The 22,302-nt window shown below is 42.7% G+C and overlaps 1 protein-coding gene across 1 annotated transcript in view; it reads left to right on the forward strand.

Moving 5' to 3' along the window:
- Positions 1-296: 296 nt before the first annotated feature.
- Positions 297-22,302, forward strand: part of GMDS (GDP-mannose 4,6-dehydratase) — a 422,135-nt gene continuing 400,129 nt past the window's right edge. The window contains exons 1-4 of the mRNA XM_086468790.1: positions 297-335; positions 809-994; positions 1,425-1,542; positions 1,574-1,776. Of these exons, the coding sequence (XP_086324916.1) occupies positions 297-335; positions 809-994; positions 1,425-1,542; positions 1,574-1,776 (546 nt within the window). The remainder of the gene's footprint in view (positions 336-808; positions 995-1,424; positions 1,543-1,573; positions 1,777-22,302) is intronic.

Below are 22,302 nucleotides of genomic sequence, written 5' to 3' on the forward strand. Positions count from 1 at the left end.
ACTATATAAATAATATAGAAAACTTTCTCCTAAATCCCTTTAATCTTAAATCCTAAGTTTTTAAATAAAAATGAATTTTGTGCCTTATTTCTGGTGTACAGAGTCCTGAAACTCTCTGAATTTGATGTCTTTTTGATGTCTCCAGTCATTTTAAAACTGTGAGGGTGCCATTCATGTCATTTGTGGTGCCCCTCCTCTTTCGGGTCTGAGACTGTACACCCGTAAAGCAATCGCTAACAGAATGAAATCAGTTTGCAGAAGTAGTAGCAAACGTCACCGACTTTATAGAACGGCATATGCCCAGGAAAAGGCTTCGGAAACAAGATGCAGAAATGGTATGACCGGGACGACATGCAACAGAGTAACCATGACATAATACAGTTTCTCCATTCCATCACACAAGGCTGCAATAAGGTGATTTAAACCGAGAGCGTGGGGAGCAGTGTGCAAAAAAGCATTCAGTTCTGCTTGAAAGGCAGTATGGTCCCAGACTCTATTTTTTTTTTTTTTTTTTAAATATATATTATGGGCTTTTAATGACACCAAGTAATTATTGACTGTCATGCCACAATAAGCCATAATAATCGTAAAATTATAGTAATACAATTTTCTGCATATGCAGAGATGCCACCATCAAAGTATATAATGCGGAAACTGGTGTGACAGCCTTCAGGGATCAACAGTCAAATATGGGCAGGCCCCTTCCTCCTTGTAGATACAGGGAATGAGGGTGCTGATCCAACGCCCCACCGGGAGAAGAAATGTATATGGCAAAGCCCTTTTCCAGAAGCCTTTGGGCCATTTATAGGCAAGTATTCCCACAAGAGGGAAAGCCCAGCAACAGCAGCCTTGGCAGCTTTCTCTCCCTGGTGCTGGGGGATCCTGCGCCTCGCAGGAAGCTGGTTTTGATCCGGCGCTGCCCGCTGCAGCCGAGGCACTCCCGGGTTTGCCGGTAGCCCCGGGGGCTGGGCGGCAGGGCGGCGAGGGGCTTACGGTGCCTCGCCGGGGCGTTAGTCCGCAGTGCCCGGTGCTCCCAGCGCCGCCGCCTCGCCCCTCCGCGCCGCAGGGGGCGCTGTGCGCTCCGTGACGCCGGCGCCCGGGCCGGGGCACGCCCGCCGCCGCAGTATCCTCCTCCCCGACACGCGGTCAGGAAGTCGGCGGCTGCGCAACTCCGCAGCGGCAGCTGTACAGGCCACGCCCCCCTCTCCGCTCTCAACCAATCAACGCTCCAGCCTTCGGCCTCGGTGCGGCAACGCGGCTGGGCGGCGAGCCACGTCTCCGGACCCTTTAAGGAAGCGCAGGGGCTCCTGATTGGCTGCGGAGCTGAGCGGGGCGGGGCGAAGCGAGGGGAGGGGAGGAGTGGCTAAAGCGAAGCGCGAGCCCACGCTGCTTGGCGGGTGCGCGCCTGCGCGGGGGCAGGGCAGGCGTTGGCGGTGGGGCTGCACCTGCGGCCGCCGCGGGGCGGGGCGGGGCGGGAGTGCCGGCGGGCAGCGAGCGAGCGCGGAAATGCGGCGGCGGCCGGCGCAGCAGAGGTAGCGCCCGGGTGGTGGCAGCCCATGTGCGAGTCTCCTTTGGGCCGGTAGGTGTCCTCCCCTCCGTGCTCGCCCCCAGCGCTGTGAGCCTGCCCCCGGCGGGCGCGCTTCCACCCCGGGCTATCTCCGCACCTGGGCCGCGCCCGCAGCCGGGAGGATGGCGGTACAGCTGGCGACACCGGGAGGCGACGGCGAAGAGATGAACGGCAGGAAGGTGGCTCTCATCACCGGCATCACCGGACAGGTAACGGTGGGGGCACCTCTCGGTCCCTGGGTTTTCCTGCGCGGGGGACCGGGGTTCCTGGCGGCGGAGACCCGCCGTGAGGCGCCGTGGCTGAGGCCGTGCGTGGGAGCGGAGGCGGCGGAGGGGTTCCTGGGCGCCTTCGTGTTTGCAGGCAGCGGCGAGCCTCCCGGGAGGGGGGACACCTTCCCGCGGGTGCGTTCGCAGCCCCTAAAGCCCCTTGTGACTGGGCGGCTGTCCCCGCGCCCGGTGCCCGCTTACCCTCATAGTTCGTGCCGCCAGCTCGGCGGCTCCTTCCGGCAGACCCCGCTGGGTCAGAGACGGACAGACCGCCCCCAGGTAAAAGGCTTCTCTGGCCTCACCCACGCGTGGCTGGGGGTTGGACGAGTTTTTCACCAGGTGTGTATAAGAAGGAGGGGGGCTGTGCGTCACTTTATCTCGGCTTTGGACTGTCTTATAGTAACCTTTACCAGGAATTTGTAAGAAATCAGCTAAACCTGTACTGCAGTGAGATGTGAAGTGAGCGTCAATGAGAAAGGAGCCACCCCTAGAGAAGACAGGACAAGGAGCCAGTGTTGGGACTCTTCATCCTGATGGTCTGAAGTGGCGAAGGCAGCAGTGGTACCAGTGCAGGTGTGAGGCAGCCTGCAGACGGGTTTGATCTGAGCCGGCTTGTCACTCAGAGGGGCTCTTTGTCACCTGTCTTTTTGATGTAGTGGGCAGCCATGCATTTACAGTCAGTGTCTGCTTTATACTCAGACCTGTGTGGATGACAAAAGCATCTCCCCAGGCTGCTTGTTTTGTATTCAGGTGTGTTCATTGCAGTCTCCAATTTTTTTGGCTGTATTACTCATAGGGATAATGATGCTCTCAGAGTCCTGGTGCTTTGGGCAGAAGGTGTAGGAAAGGTGCCATGGAAAGAAAAATCGGTTTCCCTTGGAGCAATTTCTGCACTGTGAAAAAAGAAGTGCTAGTGGTGAGTTTTAACCTGGTGAGACCTGCAGGAATGTTCACGCATGCAGTTTGTAGGTTTTGCTGCTACACTCCCAACAGGCAGCTTGGATATTTGGTTGGATTATTTGTCCACCCAGAGGTCTGCACTGTTGTGCCTTTGCTGGCAAAGGGGTGCTAAATGAGAGCTGTCCTGGACATGCTTAGTCATAGTTGAGGAGCACCTTATTTGAAATGTAGATGTTGCCTACTGTCTGGAAAAAAACTGCAAAAAACTGCTCTGCTTATATGTTGCTTATCTCTTGGAACGTGCTTAATGACTTCTGCTTGGAGGATGTATCATCTGTGATTGGTATAACCTGTTAAGTAGGTAGTGTTGTAAAGTAAGCATTAATGCTCATCTTAGAATCCCAGTGGAATAGTGTTTTTCCTTTATGGCTTGCACTTAATCAGCGACAGCTTCGTATGTGGAAGAACTTCTTTGCCTTCAACTGTCACTTGTCCTGGTATGCTTGCAGATCCACTTGTGAGGTGCTGGTGCGGATTGTTTAGAAGGCCATGATCATTGTACGTGTCAAAACAAACCTGTTGCTCTTTCACTCCAAGACAATGTTAGTCGATGCTCTTTTGTTATAGTAGAAGAGCCACCAGATCTTTAGTGAGGGAGTAAATCCAGAGACATTATAGTGTCATAGCAGCGTTCATCTGTTATGCAGTGTTCATCTGTTATCCAAGAGAACCTGAACTAGGATTTGAATGTTCACCTGCTGTTTGTGTTTTACCTCATTATGTCTGTTCCTGTATGTTCTTACAATGCATTTTGGTGTGCACTCTTCCTGTGGGTTAGCAGCTATCTGCTGATAGCGGGCTGAGGAAACCCCTCCAAGCAGCTGTCTGAGAAGGAGATACAACTATGTCTGAGAAGAGGAAAAACTAATAATCTGTATGTACTAACTTTTTTCTTTGATGTTTATTTTTAGCAAAAGCACAGTCAGAGCTTTCACAAGGACTACTTTGGTGCTGTGTGAACAGTCTTCCAGTTTGTTGACAGAAGTACCTTTCTCTTCATCAAAGATAGTAAGTTAGAGGCCTGTAGCTACAATGCCAGACTCTTCCAGTACTGTGTGTTCTGTTATTTTTCTCTATTTTCAAAGCAGTTCTTCCATTGTAATTTAACCTTTGTCAGGCATATTATTTAGCGTTGGAACGTGTGGAGAACCGGAGCTAGTAAAGGCCTGGGATACCTGCATGTTTAGCCAGTGAGGCTGGGTGCCTTAGTGGCAAGAATGTACCAACTCTTGGCTTAGAATGGGAGTTTTATGTTGAGGATTGCCTCTTCTGGGGTCCTGTAGTCCTCCATCATTTTGTGATCTGCTGCTAGGAATCTTTGTCCCTCTTTTCTTAGATGAACTTTAAAGAAAGTCACCATAGTACTTAATTCTTGCCCCTTTTTCACTCCCTTTCTTTATTTTTACGTAGTAACTTGTGGTTTATTTGGAGAGGCCTCACCTGGAAATGGGAGACCCGGATTCTGCTCTTATCTGACAATAGGCAGATTTGCATGCCCTGCTTCCTGGGAGAAAGTCCTAGTGCCACCTGCTTTTTAATTACCATGTGTAAAATGTACAAATATGCTGACGTGGAAGCTAGAGTTCAGGCTTTGTCTTTCCCACATAAATACTTTAATTACTGGCCTAAAGAGAGTTGGTCTGTTTCACATTCTTCCTTGCAACTGGTGCTCTTTCGAGGTGGGAGATAATGGATTGGATTCATTCAGGCTGAGGAAGGCATAAAACAGAATTGGATGGTAAACTCCCGTTGTTTAAACTGGCCCCTTCTGCTGCAGCAAATCTTTTTTTTTTGTTTGTTTGTTTTTTTTTTAAAAAAAAAAGAGGTGGCATGGTTGCGTTGTGTAAGGAACCCACTTTTGCTTGTGTGTGGCCAGTGTACTCTGAGAGTATTCAGTGAACTAAGGCCCTGTGGTGCCTGGTTGCTGGAATAAGGGTAGGTGGGAGATAAGTGTTGAAGTAACAGGGCTGCAACAATTTTAGGCAAATGTAGAGTTGTGCTTTTGTTTTTAGTGTACTCTTGGCAAGGTGCTGCTTGAACTGTAGCAGCCCTTCCTGAGTTGAGATGATGCCGCAGCAAGTGCGCTTAATCGTAGTGTTGAAATTGGACAACTCGTTTTTCAGAACTTCTGTATAGTTGTGAACATCTGGATTGTCCATCTTTTCCGGGTTTATTTCTGCTATGATAAAGAGCTGAGCTGGGGTAGGGCTGTATTTTGACAATGGGGCAATTGACTGATGATGCAGCTTTTAACTGAAATATACCGTGGAGATATGGCACAGCTGTAACTTCTGATTTATGGACCTGTGGTGGGATTCATAAGACTTTACAGGATGCCAGAAGAGGATGGGCTGTCTGCACAAGTTCTTCTGTATAGTGAGTGGCTGTGCTGGAGGCTTGTGCTATGTGCCAGCTTACTGCACCAGTTAACAAAACCAGCTCACGTGGCTTGCTTCTATTCTAGATACAGGGTGTTAAAAGGACAGGTCTCTGTGAGGGTGAATGTGTTACTGATAGGAAGGTGATTTTTGTGACCTTTGACCAAATAACAGAGGGATTTTGTAATATGTGTGGAGAAGCCACAAAGAAAAACAAATTCCGTAACTATGGTCAGGACTCAAACGGCATTCTGGCTGCAAGGGCTGGACGTTAGTCTCTATGAAATCAAAGCAGATAAATGAACCTGTAAAAATTCTGCATTTACCCATGGGGTTAGAGTGAAATCAGTACCATTCTACCACTTGCATTACTGATAGGTGACTCTAAGTGTGTAACCAGTGGTGTTGTATGCTCCTTTTGCAATATTGAGATTTCCCTTATCTCCTTTCTCACACTGCAGCAGTGGGACGAACCACACTTCACTGCTTTGCTAAAATGACTTCCAGAGTGAGGCAGTTGCTGTGGTTGGATGGATAAAACATTTCTGAAGTGTCACATGGGTATTGGTCTGCTGGTAGGCTGTTTGTGAGTAATGCATAGCACTGTTTTCTTCATTTAAGGAAAAGTATTTCAAATGAAACGGGTATATTAAATTTTGTGTATTAAAATGAAATTTTTTTTTTTTTTTTACAAAACTAGAATGTGACTCTTATTGGAAGAGTGTTTTCACAGTGCAAAATAGATGTGCTGGACTTCTCAAACTTTGATACCTTAAAGAATTACTCTGTAAAAATGGGAGTTTTGAATCAAATACTAGTATAGCTAACAAATTTAATTCTGGGTATGCAGATATGTCTTGTCTTTTATTTGGGGAAGCTGCTAAAGCAGTACTTTTTGACAGCATTGTTTTCTAGGCACTGTGACCAAATACCTGTTAAAGTTGCATCTAAGTATCTTTTCAGAAAATCTGTTTGCACTGCGATCAGTCTGATTGTCTTCCTGTACACTGTTGTTTGTAAGAGTATTTAGATGTTTGACTACTTGGAGAAATACCAAGAAATACTCTGGCTGAGTCTATGAGTTATATGTTGTTGTTTCTACTTTTCCCCCTCAGTCACGGAATTATGAGCAGTGAATACTGTCTGTCTTGTCTGGTGCTGTCCTGCTTTACTTGAAGAGAGAGTAAGGTAAGAGTTTGTAGACTAAGGTCATTCAGCAGGCACTCATAAAGCTCAGTTTTGAATGAAGCAGTGGACTAGAGCTCAAGTGTCAATACATGGCCAGAGGTTACTGCAAATTGTAGATGAAGAAAGCAGTTCTGTTTCTGCCTTGAGAGCCCTTACAGCAGCAGTACTAGCACCAGCTTCTGCTCCCTTGCCTGCACTTCTGTCAAATGCATCTGCCGAAAAACTTAAGGTAGCAGCCTCAGAATTTTCAGCCAAACACTAAGTGTAAATGTGACTGGCAAGCAAGCGTGTGCCCAGAAATGCAAGAACATTCTTTTTAATTGCTTGATGTAGGTAGAATATGGGGTCTGTCTTTGTCTGGTATCAGAAGTTCAATCAGTTGCTTATGGCCTTTGCTATTCCTGTAACACGCCAAACCCCTATATATGTGTACTACAAGTTTTATGCAGGGGTTACAGCTCACAGTTTGAGAAAGGCTGTGTTGGGGGGTGAGATACCGAGAAAGCGAGACTTGCTGTTGTGAATTGAGGTTAAGTGTTTTTTTTTTTTTTTAAATCTGGCTGTTGAGAATAAAACCAAGCAAGACAGACTGTGGGGCAAACTACAGTAATAAAAGAACATGACTCATTGCTTAGTATTTGAGAGGAAAAAAAAGTAACCAATAGCTGTTATGGAGTGTGACCATAAAACTCTTTGATACTCTGTGGCTAAAAACTTTGTTTCTTGGAGAAGAGTTGTAAAGGAAACAGTTAAACAACTTCTTAGAAAATAATTTTTTAAAGTATTGTGATCAAGTGGTCAGATGGGAATCTCTGTCACTGGGGAGTGCATGTATAACTGGAAGGCAGATGTAAAGAAGCGTTGTATTGCGTTGTACCAGAGAGAGGACATTGGTTTACCAGGTGAAAGATAAAAATCCAAAGGATTGCTTTTCTGCATAGAAATAGGAGGATAGTTTTTGCTGAAACTGGCTAAAGCTAAATATTAGCATTGCTGCCTTTTCATTTAAACAAATATTGTCTTGGTTGAAATCAGGTAGACTATTTCATTGACTGTCTCTGAGTAGCCAAGAGTTGTCTTGAGTGTGAATTTCAGATGTATTGAACATCCTTATCTTATTTTGAGGATGCAGAGATGTAGGAACGCTAATTTGGGCACAAACTGAAATACAATTCAGTATTGAGGAAACTTCCTTTAAACTTGAGAGGGTGTGGGGTGTTTGGGTTCTTTTGTTTTAAACGATGAGGGTGGTCAAGCACTGGAACAGACTGCTTAAGTTGAGTGTCTGCCCCCGGAGGTATTCAAAACTGAACTGGACATGGCCCTGAACAACCTGCTCTAGTTGACCCTGGCTTGAGCAGGGATCTTGGACTGAGTGATCCACAGAGGTCCCTTTCAACATAAATTTGTGTGATTCTGTGGTCCTCCACAGTATTGGAAGTTGAACACCTGCAACTTGTGACAAGATGGCATAAGTGCTGTGTTGAAAACTGCAGCAATAGTGGCTGTGGCGTGAAACCCAAGCTTGCCTAAAATATAATTCCAGGTCTTTTCCTTTACAGGATATAAATAAGTAATGCTATATAGAGTTTAATCCAAAACTCTCGAGAAAAAAGTGTTTTATTGAAAAGTAGTATAACAAATACTGAGATGGGAGATTAGAATATTATCTGAAAACAGAGGTCCTATTTTTAGAAAGATGCCTGAATTTTGATTGTCTTGGCTCCCACTTTGAAAGGAGGAGGGTTACCAATAGTCTAATTCAGCTAATGCATTGACCTATTACCAAAGGAATCTGTAAGTACATGGTCCAATGTTTTACTCTTTCATCTGTGTTTCATACCCTTCAATGATATATGCAGACTGATGGGGCTTTTGGCTTGTCCAAGGACTGGGAGTCCAGGGTATTGGCTTCTCTTTGTGCCTGCCTGGAGCAGCCCAGCTGTATTCCATTGCCTTGCAGAATACTGCAGCTAGTGGTGGTGTTTGAACATAAGTGAGCTGAAAGATGTTAGTGGTAAAAAGTATGGCTGTTACAAGATTAGTTCGTGTGTGTCTCGGTGTATTAACTTCTTTTTTTTTCTTTCCGTCTTTGTACAGCTTCGCTCAGTGTTGTTTGTGACTGCCGGTGAAATCTATTCTCTAGTTGCTTACTGGAGAGGGAAGTTCTGGTAGCCTGGTTCAGCTAGCAGGTATTACCTCAAGGACCAGTGCAGGCAATCTGATGTTTGAACAGGATATGTACAGGATGTGGATTGAAAAACATTATGAACAGCAAGCGAATTATAAGGTACTGTATACTGTGATGTGTACCTACTGTGAAAGAAGATACAAATACTGAAAATGTACCAGGAAAAATAAAGTTAATGTCGATGGTATTGAGAGATGAAACAGAAGCATGGTACCCAATTTGGGTTTGGGAAGCTGATTTCCTCCAAGCAATATTTCTCGTGAAAGACTTTGATGCTGTGGATAGTCATAGGGGGCTATTGCCACTGCTGTCCAGACTGACAAGGAGAGCAGAGTATCCCATTGCCAGCAGCATGCTATTTGCTTAGTCTTGGGATTTTTTTTGGTTTGTGAGTTATTTAATTTAATGAAGATTGTGGCTGTCAGTGTAGACAGAAGCTGTATTTCTCTATTTCCTGAGTCTTTAAAGAGTCGAAGCATCCTCTTCTCTATGTACCTACAAACAATCCAAACTGAAGAGAAAACTCCTGTGAAAACATTTTTCCTGTGACTTCATCCTCTCCTAAGTTTTGGTCTTCTTTTCTCCTCTGTCTCTTTCAGATTCTTTTGGCTGTTGAGCTTTCTGCACAAAGGGAGTCAGTTTCTTAGAAAATAGATAGCTATGCAGAAGGACAAGAAAAATGGAGTACTTAAACCTGCTGATTGCCTGTGTGAAGAACATGTCAAAGGCTACCACTCTGATCCCTGTAATCCAAGGAAGCTGAATAAAAGGTTTTTCAGTGCAGTTGTGATACTGGTGTTCATACTAGTGGTGCTTCCTGTTGCCCATGCCTAATTTCCCTGAGTACTGAGACCTAGTTTCTTTGCACTTACCTGTGCTTTCATTTAGTCTGGGAGGCAGGAAGTACTTTCTTTCATGACAATTTCTAGCAACTTTATCCCAGCTTCTTCAGACTTCTGGGTCTGGAGTAGTCCTGATTAAGTATCTGTTCTTACTAACTTGTCAGGTCTGCTTCTCCCACACTGTTGCAGGCTTATTTTGGAAAGCATGATTTCCTTGAAGGACTAGGTGAACAATGACACAAGAGCAAGTCATCAGTGTGCTAGATGTCTAATTTCCTCTCTGAGGTGTGCTCTGTCTTGCTCTAAATCTCTTCTTGCTACTTGGGTTGCTTGTTAGCCAATTGAACAAAATAAAAGATTTTTGTATTAATATTTTTGTCACCTCCTGCTTCTTTCAGATGAATTCACTGATTGTTTTTTCAGGATCTCAGCTAAGGAATTCCTTTGGGTCATGTATATGAACAACTGGAGGGATGCAGCAATGCCCAAAATTTTCGATTAAGCAAAGCTATAGGAGGTGAGGTGAAAGAGTGGAATTCTCTCCAGTATTCTCTAGCTATTACTGGAAAGTCCCTATAGCTTGTTCCATTTCCAGGGTGTGCACAGACTTCGCAATCTAAATCCACAATGAAGCTTTTGTAAAGCCTGCCAAACAAGTTGATGTAAACTAGCTTAGCCGTTGTAACCTGTGCTTTTTACATGTTGTAAAGCAGCTGAACTTCCTCATATGCAATGTAAATGTTGCACAACTTTTTTTCTCATTTATTTACAAATACACACAGTTGTATACCTACGGTAGGCTTCCTTCAGGAGTATTTCTTGTTAAAGTATCTTTTTTTTTTTTTTTAAGGTGAGAAGCATGAATTTTACTTTGTAACTCAAAAATGTCATCTGACAGTAAGCAAAATAATCTAAGGACATGTCCATTGACTTTATGATCTGGTTGCAGTTAGTTCAGTGAGAAGTACCATTGAAAATAATTTAATTTGCTACTGTACTGAGACAACTCTGTTGCTTTGAATAATGGTAGAGCTTGCATTGTGCAGTCAGACTGGTTAGTTAGAAGTTGGCAATATTACAGCGCCTTTGTAGTGATGCTCAGCTAAGCACAGTGATCAAACAGGTATGTCAGCCACAAAAATGTACTTGCCTTGGGTGTGGGATGCCACAGATCTTGGCTTTTTGTAGAGTTTCCAAGTAGAGAAACTAGCTTGTGCTGCACTTGCTGTGTGTGAACACCTTTGAAATAACAGGAAGAAAATATGCTTGCTCTGGAAAAATCTAACTGTTAAATATAGTAAGATACTGTCAAATTTTATGGAAGGCTTCTGCAGCTTTAGCTGTCATTTGACTCATTTATTGCTGCTTGGAAATTCTTCTCAAAGGAGAATTTCTACACCATGTGGTGAAATCTAATGCAGAAGGAAAAAGTTTGCCACATGGAATGTCTAGTTGAGTGCTTTTGCTGTAATGAGAAGATATGTTGTCTCTACTGCATATCTGACACCTGCATAGCTATTAAATACGTGCCTCTTTTTTTTCCTCTTCCAAGTTCCTGAGGAGATGATGTTCTTTGTGTTATGTATATCACATACAAATCTCTAAAGCTTCACTCGCCAGGATAGTACTGAAGTATGTGGTACTAGATATGCTGTCAGGTCTACTGTAACTGTTTTGTGTATTCATAGGCACTTTGAGGTAGCATGTCACCATACTGCATTGGAAGCCTTAAACCACCACCCCCAAATCAGAAAACATGCAGTAGCTTGGAAAGAGTAGACAATTCTTATTTGTATGCTATAATGTATGAACCCTGGCCAGAAGAAAGCTGAACATATTTACCATTTTATGAATGGAAATAAGCCTTTCCCAAGGTGCGTAGAATGCTATATATGTCTAGAAGGAAATAAAACCTGGGGCAGTGAATGCTCCTGACTGCTCCTATAAATACCATGTGTCTGGTTTTTATGCTTCTAGTTTGATATGTTGCAGTCCCTTCTGACTGCTACTGTAGTCCCTACCTGTACACTTCTGTTGGCGCTATTCTGGAACCAGGAAATAACATTGACTGTTTAGGCTGCTACTTGTAAAATTGCAGGCATGCTGGCACGGGATGCGGTTATTTTGTTTGTTTTTTTTTTTTCCCCAACATTTGGTTTATGCATGCAGGATCTCTTTAGGTGCATTAGCAATGGCTGGCTTCATCAGTGATATTGGTGGTGACACAAAGTGCTTCTTGATTGTGACTTTTCCTTTAGAAAGATAAGGAACAGCCATTCTGTCTTTGGCTACTGGTTGGTGTTATTGCCTTCCTTAGCACTGATATTGCTCTCTAAACCCATAAACATTACTGTGGAACAGGTCCATTTTTTAAATGCTGAAATTTCTGGCTATACTTTCTGGATTTCATACAACTAAGTAATTGTGGCTTTTGTCAGTATAACTTTTCCCATCATTACACAGTAGTAGTCTGTCAATGTATTCCTGCCAAAGTTTAGCATGCTGTTTGCCTCTGAAATTAAAACACTGTTAAAATCCTACAAGATACACAGTATAAAAGGGAATTGGAGCTCTTCAGACCTACGTGCAAAATACTATATTCTTCCATCTTCTTGGTGGCTTTGTGAAGTATCGGTGTTCCATGGGAGTGCTTAAGACACAGTCCAGCTCCTTCTTTACTGGTGCTGATTTGGCTGTTACTGGTCAAGTGTTGCTCTGCTGAAGCTGAAGGCTGGTCTGTGCCAGCAGAACTTCACAGCCTCTTTGCTTACAAGTTGCTGTTTGTTTGGGTTTTTTTTGCCTTTGTTTGCAGTGATGCTGGAAGCCATTTCAGTATCTGGCTGGCCCTTGAACAGCAGTAGGGGCTCTGGTTGTAGGTCTGCAGGCCCAGTAGTATCCATCATTTTATTTTTGAAGGTGAAATAAAGTTGGAGACTTAATCTTGAAGATATGAAGGCAAGGAAGTCATAAAGACTGAGTTAAACTTCAGTTTATGCCCTTACCAGCCTGTTTTAGGGAATCATACTCACAGCTGATCTGAGACTGGTAACTTATATCTGTGTGGTTTTGCTTCATGTATTCGATTTCTTAAAAGTCTGTGAAGGTCACCGGATATGCATTAAATGTTCCTATGTTCTTATTGCAGCCCTTTATAGTTGAATATATAGTGTAACTGTTTCAGTCCTTTTTCTGCATTTTAAAGTGAGAAGAGGATTTTTTTGCTAATTTCTGAGTTCTTCGTTATTCAAGAATGAAAGAGTCTTAATACTGTGTCTTCAAAATGACCCTTGCTGTGTTTCGGTTGATAATATCTTTGTACTTTCATACTCTCGCAGTTATGCTGGATCACTAGTTAATCATGTTATTTAAAAACACCATTGTGGAAATGCATTATTATGCTGTGTTTATTGATTTGTGAAGTGTAGGTAGAATTTCAAATCATTACACTTTCTGTTGCTTTTCTTGTTTAAACAGTATGAGATCAGACTTTCTTAAAATTGGAAAGTAACTCAAATGGGGAAATACTGACTGCTAATTCCTTTTACAGTGCAGTTTGGCTCTGCCACACACAAACTTTGTCAGTTTTAACCATATCCCAGGATCTCACATCTATCTCTTGTCTCAATCAAAGGGAAGTGTAACACAGTTTTGGAAGATTGAAAACAAACAGAACCTTAAGACTGTTAGAATTCCCTAAGCAATGATGTTGTGGCTTTGATTTTGAGAAATTGAATGAACTGTAAAATTATGATTTAAGTTATTTTTAGTTAACATGTAAAGCAGGAAATGAGTGTGCATATGCATTTGAAATAAAAAACTTCCCTATTAGTTGTATATTACTTGTAAATACTTACAGTGGTGGGCATACAGCTTACTCTTGACGCCAGTTAAGTGGGTTGAGTTTCTCTTAGAATTACTTGGTGTGACTTCAAAATGTGATGGTGAACTTTAACTAATTAATTGAAGCCATTTCATTTCTGTTGTATGAGCCTGTATTACTGGTGATGGATTCTGTCATCTCAGGTGGGAGCCTTCTTGCTTAACTGTTTCTACACCTGAGCGAGTTGTCTGGGCAGCTGTTTTAGTGAGTGAGAATCCTCTAGTTGACTGAGAGCCCAGGCTTGTTTGAGCAAATGCGGGTGCCTACTTTGGGATAAGTCTGTCACTGTGAATTGTATTTGCTATATGCATACCTGCTGTGCTGACTGTGAAGGGTGCTTGGGGTTGCTGCCTGATGGGGTTTATGCTTGTGTTGTCCTGAGTAGCACTTCATCTTGCAATGAAGAAGCATTTATTTTTTCTGAAGCACTCTACAGGATATGCAAAGGTGACAGAATTTGATTACTTGTGGTGTTTCTTCTAGTAAGACGAGCATATTGTGCAGCAAATGTGTATATATGCAATTAAAGAAATGGGGACTGTGCTTTTACAGGTACTGTTCCTGTGAAACTACTGCTTTAGAGTTGATCTGAAGAGGAGCGGTCCTCCCAAATCACTCCGGCCTCCTGAGCACCCTATGCACACCATTGCAACTACATTGTCACTGCTGTCCTCTCCATCCCTGACCCTCTAGCCTTTCTGTTTGAGGGACTGACTGGTGTGTTTGATTTCCACCTCGCTTGGCCTCAATGACATCTTATATTGCTCTTGATCACATGTGTAGTGTGACTCAGATGTTAAACCATGCTTCCAGCCAAAAATGTAATGGTTTTGCTTCCAAAACTCTCTGGAGAGTTCAGGTATTTCTGTCTGTTGGGTCACTGACACTCTGGCATTTCAGTGTAAGCTAACGACTGTCCATGTTCCCCTTGTAAAACCTCCCTATAATTACTTACAAATGTTGGCACCTACTGTATGTCCTGTGTGCGCTGAAGGATGGGGCCAGTTTATAGCCCTGGATGGTAGGAAAAGGGAAAGGGTGGCCAAAAGTCAATTAGAGAGATCCTTTTGAAGGAAGTACAATCCCACATTTGTAATGAAGTTCTGGAATCTTGTGAACAATTCAATATACTGAGTGAAATAATATCACCAGTTTGATCCTGACCAGCTCTTCACTTTCAGAGGGGTGGTTTTGATGATTTTTAATGGCTTTCACTAAGAAATAACTTAAATTTATGGGAATGGCATTGGCTAGTTATCAGCTCAAATCTCTCTTTTTTTTTTTTTTTTTAAAAAAAACCCAAAAAACAAAAAACACCCCCCCCCAAAAAAAACCCACAACCCCCCCCCGCAAAAACAACAAACACCCCTCCATAAGGCCTAATAGATTACTCTTAGCAGTTCACTTTAGTTTAACATTTTGTGTGTGTGTGTTCAGCTTTCTCTCTGGCATATTTGGGACTGAGGGAATTTGTCAGGTGTGTTGCCTTTATGTCTTTCTAGTTCCACATGTTCCTCTTACTATTTTAATGACGAGGCTTGATTTTAATGTGGGATAAGGGGAAAAGGTGTAGGAAAGGCCAGGAGGAAAAACTAGACTGTAATGTTGGTCATAATTTAACTTAATAGCTAAATAGAATAAAATCCAGAACTCCTGCAGTATGCCTCATGCATCACAACACACTGAGAAGAAGTTCTTTTGGATTCTGGTCGCATTCTGTTTGTGGTTTGACACTGCCTTTTATTTAAAAGAAGATGCTCTTTTATTGCAGGACCTAATCAGTAGTATATCCCTAACACATGCTTGATTGGAATGCTGCATTTTTCATACTTGTTTGGGACAGACATGGGTCCTATGTCAGCATAAGTGGGGCTTTTAATTTTGTGCGTGCACAGGGCTAATCACTCACTGCTTATTATTCGGTTATGGATTTCCATGCTTGAAGAAGTGGTGCCTTTTCAAACATAAATCTGTTAATGCCGTTCTGTGTTTAAGCAAATGGTGGCCAAATTGTAAAGATCTATAGCTGTGATCTGTGTATTAGCACACAGTTTCTTTGGTACATGTCGAATTTTTGAAGAAGCTATGCCGAAATAGAAAATCACACACTCTTATTTCTCAGTTTCTTGCACTCTACCAAGTTTGTCTTGCAGTATTTACCAAACTGTCTTTTAAGATGTAGTCCTATTTGGCAATGATATATCCAAAAATGACTTGCAACTTTTGGATGTTATTATTTGGAGATGATGTATTAAAATATAGTTGACTCTTGCATTTTACCCTGTGAAAACAGAAATTGTGCTCCCTATGGATATAGGCACAACATACTTGCTTCTACTGAAGGCCGTTTTTACAGCTGGGTGTTAGTCATGAAAATCAAACTGCTGACACAGCCTTAATCATAGTGCCACAAGTAGCACTTCTTTGTTTTTGTATGACACTTTAATTGGTCCTATTAATAGCTGGCTTCTTACAGGTGTTCGTGTATAATAACTCTTATTAGACAACACTTGGTAAGTTTTCAAATTAATCACGTTAAATCCAGGATTAATTTTTACAGAGAGACCTTTTGACTTTTTTTCCTTTTGGGGGTTTTGGTCATAAAAATCCATATGTTGAAAATGTTCATTAACTTATATTCTTCTTGTGAAGCTTTGTGTTGGGGGAAAAAGCAGAAAGAAACTGGCTTACCTGTGATAGTGGGCAGCCTCATTTGATTTGCTGTTTCTGTTGTCAGTCTCCTCAGAAAAAATACTGATCTCTATTTTACTAGTGTGCCATTGCTGCTCAGATGGCAGCACATAGCATAGGAGGTGTAGCTGCAGCATTGCCCTCTTTGAGGGAATACCAAGTGTAGCAAAACTGTGAAGAAAAGCCTGTATGCTTCTGTTTTGGACACCAGCAGGAAAAACTGAATATAGTAATAAAGCCTTTCCTCAGCTGTTGCTGCGTATGTATGTGGATGTCTCGTGCTTTTAGCAGAGCAGGTGATGGAAGGCAGAGTTCCCCTTGCAGGGCTTTCTGTTGCTCCCCCTTGGATCTGGTGTACGTGATGGTGTTAGGAGGACAAAGGAGTGACTGTGTACAGAATGTGTATCTGGAACAGGTTAGGTGGCTATAGTCACTCCTCAAACATCTTGGAGAAACACCCTCTATGGAGCAAACTGTAAAACCTGTTGTTCTCTTGTACAGTTATCATTGAGCCCCATTTTAAAGTAGCTGAGGACTGGCACATTGCCTCTACCAGGTAGTGCTGGTTAGTGTAATAATACACCAGGATGTAATTATCTTGACCTCTGGAGAGAGGGAACTGAGAGTAACTTGTTTCAGAAGTGAGCAATTTTCCGTGTGTGGCTCCTGGCATCTGTAAAGCAAACAAGTCTTTGTTCAACTCCAGTTATAACCTCTTTGGGACCACTGTTGAAACATGGCAAGCAGATGTGGTGTGGTACTGATACGCTTCCCCCTGGTCTGTACCTGAGCTTGTTGACATCTGAAAAATGCATGCGAGGTTTATTTGCAAATGAGGTTGATTTCAAAGATGTATCAGATACTATAGTATGCATGTGTATATAGTTGCACCTTTAAACAGTTTAGGTAATGAAGTATTTGATCTGGATTTAGCTGAAAGTTGTTATTAGGCTTTTAAGACACTTTGTAGGAGGAACGGCTTAATTAATGTGAAGACCAGCCTTGCAGAACTAACTCTCCTAATGTACTGATATCTTTGTTTATACATTTAGCCACACTTAGTTCAGTAATTACATGGGAAAAGGCTGACTAGTCCAGTGGAAATGTTGGGGAATTGCGTAGGGGGACATGACTAGAGAGGGAGGAGGAGAAATCCTAAAGGTAAAGTTTCTGATTCTGCTGTCTTCTGGTTCAGGTTGTTCCAATGGCTTTATCAGCATTGCTAAGCCCAGCCAAATCAAAATCCTCAGGTGATGAGAGAGATAGACAATGTAAGAGTGTCTAGGACAGGGAATGTAAGATTATTTGTGTTTAATGCTGGAGGTTGCTATTAAACTGAGCTAGGAAAAGATGAGGACTCCTAAAATCTGCTCCGGCTGAAAACCTTCTTTCAGGGTGTTTTTTTTTTTTTTTTTTGATTGGTCTTCAGCTGTGGTTGACCTTTGGCCACACAGGTACTAATGCTGGGAAAACGGCAGGAATATATACCTGCCAGTGGGAATGGAGGATAAAGGTAGGATGGCTCCTTTCAATGGAAGCATGCAAGAGTGAGACTGCATGCTGCTCATGAACAGAATAAGTATTTTTCAAGAAAGCTTGCTTATGGGTTTAAATAAATGAATTGCTTTATCTAGGCATTTCAGTATATTTTGAATAAACTTGTTATCTCTAAATTAAAGGTTAAAGGTAAAAGATGACAAGCTGCTTGAAGGTAAATATTGTTACTATGCATCATCAGTTCTGTATCAGTGGTTATTAAAACAAATTCTGACTTGATTCTTTGATTGCTTCATTACCATGATTTGGTCATTCATCATTCTCAGTACCTCAGCTGTATCTGACTTTTCTTAGGCTTCCACTTTTAAAATATTTCCTGTGAATTCCTCGTGACAAGGTATGAATATCGGTGGTTGAAATTTGTCCTTGGGTCTTTCTTCAATGCTTTCAAGGAGTGCTGCTGTTCTGGACACCTGTGGGAGGACCTTTTTGGGTGCCCAGGGCTCTTGGAAGTGGAGTTTGAAGAGGAGTAAGTCAGCTCCACACTTCTTCCTCCATTATTTGAAACTGATGTCAAATGTGGTGAAGCTTGAGATGGTTATGGAGACTTTTTGTCAAGTTTCTTTCCCATCTTCGTGATGGGAAAAGAAACTTTGTGTGTATGGTGATATAAGAAGAGAAATTCTTACTGAGAAGGGGGAGGGCAAAATGGTTGAGGGAGAATAAAGTTTAAGCACAAAGTATGAAAGCAGAGCACTGTTTGGAGCAGGACTGGGGCACTGTTTCCCTTTTTTTTCCCCTGCCAGGGTCAGGAGGCTCCTGACCTAGAAGTCCCATAATGGCTCTTCATGTTGGTGTGAAGATTAGCGGAGAGTACCCTCCATTTCTCTATCTTTATTTTTCTCTACAGCATGGACCAGCACAGATACTTAATGGAGACTATACCCATGTTCTCTGACAGACTGATGGTGCAGTACTAGAGTGCTTTCCCTTCCCGGCTGTGTGCTGTGGCACAGCGAAGCTCCCCACCTAGAGGGACGAGACAGAAAGGCTGCCTGCAGCCACCTGAGCAAGGCTGGCTGGGCTGCCTTGGCTTGGGAGGTCAGCACTCTGCACGAAGGAGAAATTGATGGTGAAGGTTTTTTTTAATAAGGGGGGGGGGGGGGGGGAATACAATAACTGATAACTTTCTTGGTTAATATTTTATTTCCAATAAAACCCCTAGACTCTCCCAGTCAGTAAAAGAGCATACAATATATATATATACTTATCACAAGTCCTCATGTTTTTCAGGCCTCTGTGTGCTTTGGAAAAAATCGCTTGCTTAGAGTTATTGCCTTTGCTTTGTCCATTCCTTGATTTGAAAGCAGGCTTTTAAAGAGCAGCTGCACACCTTACTCTGCCTGAAGATAATACTTGGATAAGTGCGTTTCCCGATGTGCTCTGAATGCATGGCTGTGCTTGCAGAACAGACCTGGTCGTACCTAAACCTGAACTTTTTATCACAAGTGAAAGGATGTATTTGTAAGCAGCAAGAAATTGTGTCCCTCCAGTATATTAGCTTTCTTCACCTTTTCCTGGGATCTCTTCTCCCATTGGGTCTTTTCTGTTTTGGCTTTATTTTATATGACAACTAGCTGCATACCTCCTGTGCTGCTGGGATTTGGTTATTAGGAAAATTGCTGCCAGAATCACTGTCACTGAGCACCTGTAGCTGCCACCATTTCCCCCCCTCCCTTTTGGAGAAACTGGTGGCTAACTTTAGAGCTGGTGTCAGCCCCTCAGCTTCCCAATTTGAGTGGAAAAGGAGAAAAAACTCAATGAGCAGTCTTCTTTCCAGAGACGCAGTTACAAAGTACGTGTCTTTCTAAACATAGTTTCACTGTGTCACAGATGGTGTGCTATGTGGTGATGTAGTGCTGGGTAACTGTCCTGGTTTGGTTGGGACAGCCCAGCCATGCCAGGGAGGCCATTAGCAGTTTCAAGTCAACCAGGGCAGCTGCCCTGAGTGAGCTACAGGTGTAGCCCATCCCATAATGTCATGGTCTTTATAAAGGGGGAAGGTTTGCTAGGGAGGGAGCTCCTGTGGGCTTCTTGCTGAGGTTCTTCTTGCTCATCCTCTGGCTTCTCCTGAGGACTGCTTTCTGATCAGTTGTGGCAACTGGATATTCATTTGGGTGAGTATAACTCTGTGTATCTCTGTTGGTATTGGTGGTGTTTTCGCTAAATCTGTTTTGCTTCTACCTGTGGGTCTGCTCTGCTTTTCCCCCTGATTTCCCCTCCCTGGCTGATGAGGGTTTGTCGTGTGATAAGAGTGACTGTTACAGTTTAGCCCTGGGTACAGGCTAAATGTAGACAATAACAAGCAAAGTAATTCAATGTGTGTCTATCTGTCCTACTCTGGGACTTGAGAAGCTTCCAGTTTATTCCCAGACTTGAGTTTTTCACATGCTTGAAGAAAGCCACAAAGTTAGCCAACAACAATTTAGTTATTTTCTATTAATGATTTAGTTTTGTCCAGGTCTGCAGACATTTGCATACTTCCATGCATGAGGAACTGTGGAACTGTTACATCCAAGAATAGTTTCAGGAGGTGATAAGTTTCTGTTCAAACAGAAAATTGTTATCTTCTTGAAAGAGTATTTCAGATCACTTGCTGAATGTTACCTTTTGAAAATTCTATAAGTCTTGTTCATCTAGATACAAAATAGGTTGTTGCAGAAAGTATGTATTGCATTGGTGTAGTGGCAGCCTTTTTAAAAAAATTTGGACCCTCATGAAGAGTAGACGTATGTGTTTTCTGGTTTTGGCAAAAAGTATATTTGCTTTGGTTCTTGTGGAAAATATGTTATAAAGATTCTAGCTATATTGTTTTGACCAAGAGAAAACTTAAGTTTCATTCCTTTTTCTTCTCTCTTAAAGAAGGAAATTAGTGTGAGTAGGATGGAATCCATGTGTTCTTATATATGCCTAGAGTATTTTCGTTTGCTTATGTGTTCAGTTCCTTCAAGTTTTGCAGCACTGGCATATGGATTTTCAGATTCCTCATATGAACTGAGCTATTTTTCTGTTCCAGCCTCAGTGAGAAGAGTTTGCTTATGGATAACTGGCATGACAATCAAGGTCAAGGAAAACAATGTAGTATATGACAGATCTAGAGGGAACTGCTGCAGCATATGTGATATTTGTTAATGAAAGTTACTGCTTAAAGTTAGCTGTTGCTATTATGTATGGTATTTGTTTCTTACAGTTTTTCACTAAATTGCCTTGAATTGCTGACGTCTGAATTGATCCTTCAGGGAAGAAAGCTGCAAGTGAGTTAATGCAGGTTATATTTGATGACACAATGTGGTATTGATTCAAAGCATCAGGGATCTTCTGTAGGGTTCTGCTACTGCTACTGATGGGTGAGTTTGGTAGCACTATTTCATAGCTTTGCAGAAAATTCCTCTTGTGAGACTGTCCCATTTTGCCTTCTTCCTGACTTTTGCTGGGCTTTTACAGTTGATCTTAAATTTTCCTACATTGGCTTAACTATAACAGAAATAGTGTGAGGAAGGGAGAGGGTGTTTTGCAGTGTTGCATAATTTTTGTACCACTTTGGGGTGGGGTGAGTGGTTTTGACTATGGTCTCAAGATCTTTTTTGGGACAAGAGATTTTTGTCTCTGATTGGGCTATAATCATAAACTCTTGAAAAAGTCTGTTCTTGGGAGTCAAACAGGAACTTTGTGGTGTTGCCTGTCTTGATGGCTGAGAAGGTTTACTCTGTGCTGACCACATTCCAGTCCTTGCATCTTTTTTCTTCTGCCAGACTTAGCATCCCTGTGGGCCTGTGAAGTATTTTCCAGACTATCACAGCTGAGACTTGACAGGACTTCTCTTCCTTAATGAGCTAGGATGAGACTAGGAAACAGGAGTGAAATTTGAGAGCATCTCTGCTGGTTTTGGCCTTCTAGGTAGTTTCGATCAGAACGATGCTCTAAGTTCCGCAGGCTGTTAAAAATGGATTGGCACTGTGTAGAAGAGAAATGGGGACTGGAAGTTTTTAAATAAAACTGAAGCAGAGGTTGTCTACTGAAGTGGATAATTAAAACCTCACTGAGAACCTAGCTGAACAAGAGGATGGGCAAGAAAGTTGGTGCAGGATGTTGGCTAAGTGGAGATGGTAGTCTGGGAGAGAGGGCAGAGGATAGCTGTAGTGAGGGACAATACAGCTGAGTTTGGCTGAACGGTGAAACTGGAGCAAGAATTCAGGACCCTTTTTGTGATGCTAGTGAAATTAAGTACATGAGGGAGCAAAAGGTGGCCCTTGCCCAGGCATATGGCTTCTGCTGAGGGAAGAGGCTTTCCCTGTGAAGTCAGATCAAGAAACTGACCTAAGGCAAGGGAGGGAAAAGGTTTTCACTGGATTGTTGAGCTGATCTGACTTGCATTGTTGCTGCATGCCACCCTCTATGAGAGGGAGAGTGGAGGGCAGCCCTTCTCTGTTGAAAGCATGGCTCCACACTGAGGTTTTTGAACCTCACTCACTAGAAGTTAATGTCTTCCTCGTGGGCTTTTCAAAGACGTCAGGTACATGAGAAGCAAGGTTTCTTTAGCTATTGCTTTGGCATGTTCAGAACATGTCCCTGTTGATGGCCCTGAAGATCTTGCCTTGATGCCCTTGGAAAATGAGGAATGCATCGTTAATGACCAGATCTGTTTCACACATGATTTGCACAGTATAGGAATTTGGTGGCAGAGATGAGAACCATTTGTTGAAAGGTACATTTCACACCCAGGTCTTCAGTAGCTACAGCTTTCTTTCAGAGCTTACACCTTTGTGTAAGAAACAATGTAGT

This window comes from Leptosomus discolor, chromosome 8 (assembly GCF_034619465.1).
Source record: "Leptosomus discolor isolate bLepDis1 chromosome 8, bLepDis1.hap2, whole genome shotgun sequence".
In the NCBI taxonomy this organism is placed as follows: Eukaryota; Metazoa; Chordata; class Aves; order Leptosomiformes; family Leptosomidae; genus Leptosomus; species Leptosomus discolor.